The 6,000-nt window shown below is 49.2% G+C and overlaps 1 protein-coding gene across 1 annotated transcript in view; it reads left to right on the forward strand.

Annotated features, from left to right (window-relative positions):
- The window catches only part of MYO3B (myosin IIIB), a 281,014-nt gene that overhangs the window by 249,521 nt on the left and 25,493 nt on the right, over positions 1 to 6,000 (forward strand). The window contains exon 24 of the mRNA XM_019522847.1: positions 1,042 to 1,119. Coding sequence (XP_019378392.1) covers positions 1,042 to 1,119 — 78 coding nt within the window. The remainder of the gene's footprint in view (positions 1 to 1,041; positions 1,120 to 6,000) is intronic.

The following is a 6,000-nucleotide window of genomic DNA, read 5'->3' on the forward strand; positions in this document are numbered from 1 at the left end:
TTGTTATTGTCATTTTTAAGCTAACCCAGGGTTTGAATTACAGGGCAGCTCGGGGGGGCTGAGCCCCGCCATAAGAGACAAGAACCACCCCCCATAAGGGATCCCCCCCATGAGCCGGTCAGTCCCCGGCCCACCCCACACCTTTCTAAGCATCCCAGGTGGCGGCAGCTCCTTCTGGCTGCCATCGCTGCAGACCCCCCTCCCCACCACAAGAGTCGAAGCATAATTCGAACCCTGAACTAACCTGAAGTAATGGAAACACCAGACGTGCAAATTATTAGTGAATTTGCTGACTGAATTTCTATGTGTTTTCTCTCATTTCTACTCACAGCTTTAGTAATTCAGTGATTTAATACTTTTCTTTTGTACTGGAGAGTGTTGTTCAAATACTTTTCTTTTGTACTGAAGAGTGTTGTTCACTTGAGAGGTACCACTGGTGTCCTGTAAACATTGAATAGCAGACACATCTTTCAGAGAATCACAATCTCATGCTAGGGTCCAGAGGGGCAGAAGCTGCAGCTTTTGTCTTTGTAAAATGTTATCAGTCAGATTTCAGTTTAGTAAAGCCCAGAGTCAGGGTTCCATTTTTTCTCAGCTACCAACATCCTAGTGCTTCAAAATCAGAAGCTTTAGCAACAACCTTTTAAACATAGACCAAGGTAATGAGAGGTCTGCAAACCCCAAATTCCACCCCAGGTGATTTTCATTCAGATCCCACTGCATGAGAATAACGAATGGTCAAAATGGGATGGGTTTGAATGATGAGGGGACTGGAGTTTTCCTTGCCATAAAGCATAATAGCTAGAAGTGGATTAACAAGTCAAATTCTGTAGGTGAAATGCTGAAAGCTGCAGAGCATTTCCTGTGGAAGTAAGAAAAGGAAATGTAAATATTCAGTACCTCTTAGAAAACTGGCCTTATGTAAATAGAAAACTCTGATAAACAAGTGAAAAAATCTTAGGCAAATATTGAAAATAACTGTCATATATTGGAAGCAAGAAACTCTGTGGGACTTAAATAATGTCTGCCGTTGTCTTCCAGGTTGACACAATGGAGATGATGCGACACCCTGAAGAAACCACCAACATGAAGAGGCAAACTGTGGCTTCTTATTTTAGGGTATACAATCTAAACTCCAAAACAAGTATTTTGCTGACTGGAACAGAATTTAAACCTAAAACATTTATGCAGTTGGTGAGAGCCAGGAGGGGAATAGAAGGGTCTTCATTGTCCAATATGAAGCCTTCTTAGCCTTACAGGTCTCTCTTACTATTTTTCTTGCTCTTTTCTTCACTTGCCTCAGTTCTAGTGTTTCTTTGATTGGCCAAGAACGTATTGGTAACAGAATTTAGGGGTTAAACAATGGGTTGAATTCTATACTTTCATGATAGGCTGCTATTTAAAATATTCACTGTCTAAAATAGCGTTGGCCAAGAATTAAGGGTTTTTGGTCTCTCCCAGTTACGTAGCCCGATTCCACAAGGTATTTGAAGCAGGAGTATTACCCTAGGACTACACACCTTTACATACCTTGTGAATCAGGGCCAGAACAATACTCAAGTGTAAGTATACTCACATGTAGGAATGCTGTTATTAGCTTTCTAGAAGCAGTAGTTGTGGTAGTTACAATTTCTAGAAATTGTATTACGGTGAGTGGGAGGAGAGGTGGGATTGTGACAGAATGGTCCCTGTCTCTGTCAAATTCTAAACTCCATTCTGGATTATGTATTGAAAACATGTCTAAATTTACCTGAGGGCAGCTTACCATTAATGCATTATTGACAGAAGTGCTGTGCATGAAAAGTGCTTAACACCTGCTTGAAGGACTGTCCCTGAGACCACAAGCTGGGGTTTTCAAGTTTGATGGTCTCTCAGCAGCTGATCCTACTCCATGGGACTTTTTTTTAATAGACAGGGAACCACTGGGAGAGAAAGGGAGGCAGAGGGAACTGAGCAGAAGAGGCAAGGCTGAAGCAGGGTAGATTGAGCACATTGCAGAAAGATCCCGCTTAAGAATAAGGGTCAACTCTGTGTTTGGGGGTGATCACCACTACATGTAGAAGAATTTGCTAGAACAACTGCTTAAACTGAGTTTATGTTAGACTTTGTTCTCACAAGAAGGAGTGAGATCAGATCAGCAGAGTATGCAACTCAAGAACTTGATTTATTTCAAAGATCTACGATTTTCAGGTTCTTTAAGTCATAAAGTTTACCTGGTTAAGAAATTCAGTGGCCTACCCCGTGCTACTTGCCTGCCTACCACAGTGTCTCAGAATATATTAAACTAGAACCCTGTGGTCAGAGGTACAGCAAGGTCTTTCAGTGCCTGGGGCGGGGTGGAGGTATGCCAGTCACTGTAGGTGGGGGATGAAGGAAAGGGGTTAAGGGAAGGAAAGTCTTAACTACTTGAGCTGTCTGCACAGGGAAGGCAGCAGTAGCAGCAGCAGTAGCGTAGCAGCTGCCTTCCCTGTGCAGAGAGCCTGGGCAGCAGTGGCAGAAAGAGGGGCTAAGTACAGACAGTCAAAAATCCTGAGGCTGAATCAGTTCAATCTTTGCAGGCTAGTCTAACCTGCATTGATTGAGCTGATAAGTAGGAATCCAGGTTTTCTGTTTCCCACGGAAAAATGGAGTAAACTGCATATTTTACCTTTTACTAGAGAAACCCATGGATTTTGCAGTTTTGCAATGAGCTCCCTAAAGGCTGGCAGGGAGTGGGAGAAGGGCAGTCAGACAGGGGGCGCCATGTGCATGTACCAGTAAGTGGTGGGGGCAGGACTGAGGCCCCCATAGGGAGGGAGGGAGTTGAGGAGGGCTGGGGCCAGCCAGGCAGTGCCTGGGGCTTGGGGCTCAGGGCCACAATGTGTGGCCGCAGGGCCCCAGCAGTGAGTGGGATGGGACTGTGAGCAACTCGTTTGGCAGATGGGGCTGACGCCACACTCCTGCACATGCTCTCAGGGAGCAGGGGGTACTTGCACCCCCCCAGAAGTGTACACAGGGGAGGGGCTGGGCATGGTTCCTTGCTGTGGACTCAGATGGCAGGAAGGAGGGGGGAGCTGTTCCCAGCCACTGCGCACACTGGGCTGGGGGATAGGGGGAACCTGTGCCCCCACAGATCTGTGTGCGAAGTGGGGGGGTGCATGCTGCGTGCTTCAGGCTTGTGCTTCCCGCCTGCTGCTCTCTTCCAGGGCTTCTGCAGCCCAGTATGTGCAAGCTGATGCTGCTGGGAACAGCAGAGTCATGCACAAAGCTGCCTGGCATGGCATGCTCTTTACTGCCCTGACCCCTGCATGCAACTCTGTGATGCTGCCCCCGCTGCAGCCATGCAGGCAGGGGATGCATCACCAGGCAGCACAGAGCTTGTAGCAGCAGGCTGCTTCCTGCATGGCTCCGCTGTTTTTTGCAGAGCTGGGTCCCACATACCAGGCTGTGGAGGCCCTGGGGGAGGGCAGCGGAACAGGGAGCATGAGCCTGAAGCAGGCAGCACGCAGCCCTACACTTTGCACACAGATATGGGGGGCATATGTCCCCCCTACACCCCAGGAGTGCTCACAGAAGTGGGGAGCAGCTCCCCTGCCTGAGCCTGTAGCAGGCAGACAGCAGGGGGGAGCCAGGCTCTGCTCCATGGGAGCAGCCACCACCTCCTGCCAGGGGCAGGGGGCTGTGGACTGGGTCCCTGGCCCCATAACCCTCACACCTGAGGACTCCTTCTGGCAGGGCTAGGAGAGCAGGGGCTGTGGGTTGGGGGCAGGGGGCACCAGCAGGGCTGGGGAGGCTGTGGAGGAGAGTAAGGGGCACAAGCAGAACCAGGGAGTCTGTGAGTGGGGAATGAGGGACACGAGCAGAACGAGGTGGGCTGTGGGGGATCTTTCATTTTAACCATGCATTTGCTGGGGGGAGGAGGGTTATCAGAGACTTTGCAATTTTTTTTATCAGAGAATTTGTGATTTTTTTCTGGGAAAACCAGGATCCCTGCTGATAAGCACGTGAACAGACATTCACTTTTGATTGTGGAAATGCAGCCACATGCCTGTAGTGGCCCAGGCCAAAAGCCAGGGGGTGCTAAAGCACGCCTCCCTGCTTGACTGGAGCAGACAGCATGGGCCAAGGTTAGCCCGCCTATGCTGCAAGGCAAGGTTTACGAGGCAGGTGCAAAGCATTGTGGGATACTGGGGAACTATGAGTTAACTTGAATCTGGGCTAGGGACAGAAGTTACAAATAAACCAGTTAAGTGATCAGAAAAGGGTTTAAACCTGTAACAGAATAGAAGCTCAGTGCACATAAACCAGTTTCAAAATGGCTGAAACTGGTTTAAGATAAACCTGATTAAATGTAATATCAGACTTAACTGGTTTTGGTCAAACCGGTATATGAAACTTCTGTCCCAGACCCCTTCTTGGTTCAAGTTAAATCACAGTCCCCCAGCATCCCAGGATGCTTTGTTGCAACCCTGGGCTGTTCTATGCTGTCTGCTCCAGAGAGCAGAGCTGTCCCCACCCTTTTTCTCCCTACCTGGATCAGTGACGGCTGTCTGGTAGTGGTGCGGGTAAGGATGAGGGTGGGGGGGCAAGCCTAGCTTGGGATGCAGCCCAGTCTATGTGGGGGGGGACTGCTCCCCCCCCAGGGAAACCCCAGCTGGGATCTGGAGCCATGGAAGCGGGAATTAAACAACCCTTCCCCCACTCAAACTTACTGCTGGCTGCAACTGTGGACTACAAATCCCAGAGGCACCTGGAAGCAGGAAAAGGAAGCAATGAGCAATCCTGCAGAGTGCTGTTGTAAGTCTGGACTGCAAATCCCAGAGACCTTGGGGGCAGCAGGAAGAGGAAGTGAACACACAACCAGAGACCTGTGCTGTAGTGCCCCTCGGCTTCTGGCTTCAGCCATTTCAGGCATGTGGCTGCATTTTCTGAATCAAAAGTAAATATCTGTTCACTTCTGTTTCAATTTAATCTGTGCAGCTTAGATTCATAGATCATTAGGGGCTGGAAGGGACCTTGCAGATCATCGAGTCCAGCCCCCCTGCTCTAGGCAGGAAGACAACTGGGGTCAAGTGACCCCAGCGAGATGACCATCCAGTCTCCTCTTCAAAATCTCCAGGGTAGGTGACTGTACCACCTCTGGAGGGAACTTATTCCACAGTCTGGACACCCTAACTGTGAAGGAGTTTTTTCTGGTATTAAGCCTGAAGCAGCCTTCCAGGAGTTTGTATCCATTGGTTCTGGTCTTCCCTGGGGTGCCCTAGTGAGCAGTTGTTTACCAAGCTCCTGATGCACTCCTCTGATATAACGGTAAGCTGCTATCAAGTCTCCTCTCAACCTTCTCTTTTTTAGGCTAAAGATACCCAGGTCCCTCTGCCTTTCCTCATATGACTTAACTTGCAAGTCCCTGATCATACGGGTGGCTCTTCTCTGGACCCTCTCAAGTTTTTCCACATCCTTATTGAAATGTGGCACCAAGAATTGGATGCAGTACTCCAACTGTGGTCTCACCAGTGCTGAGTACCGTGGGAGTATCACTTCCTTAGTTGTACGCGAAATGCATCATTTGATGCATGCCACCTTGTTGTTTGCCCTGCTAGCCACTGCATCACACTGATGGCTCATGTTCATGAGATGGCCAGTCATTACCCCTAGGTTCTTTTCAGTGGTGGCGCAGGTCAGGCTGTCACCTCTGAGCCTGAATGTATGTTGAGGGTTGTTTGCCCCTTGATGGAGCACCTTACACTTGGAAGTGTTAAACTGATTCTGGTTCCAGTCTGCCCAACTCTCGAGCCTGTCCAGGTCTGCCTGTCTCTGCAACCTGTCTTCTGGAGTGGCCACACTGCCCCATAACTTGGTATCATCCTCAAACTTGGCCAGCAAGCTTTTCACTCCCCAATCTAAATCATTGATAAAGATGTTGATAAGCACCAGTCCAAGCACGGACTCCTGAGGGACACCATTGGTCACTTGTTGTGGCGGGTGCAGAGATCCCACCTCAGGAAAACAGCTGGGTATTCG

This window comes from Gavialis gangeticus, unplaced genomic scaffold (genome assembly GCF_001723915.1).
Source record: "Gavialis gangeticus isolate Ggan-Ray unplaced genomic scaffold, GavGan_comp1, whole genome shotgun sequence".
In the NCBI taxonomy this organism is placed as follows: domain Eukaryota; kingdom Metazoa; phylum Chordata; order Crocodylia; family Gavialidae; genus Gavialis; species Gavialis gangeticus.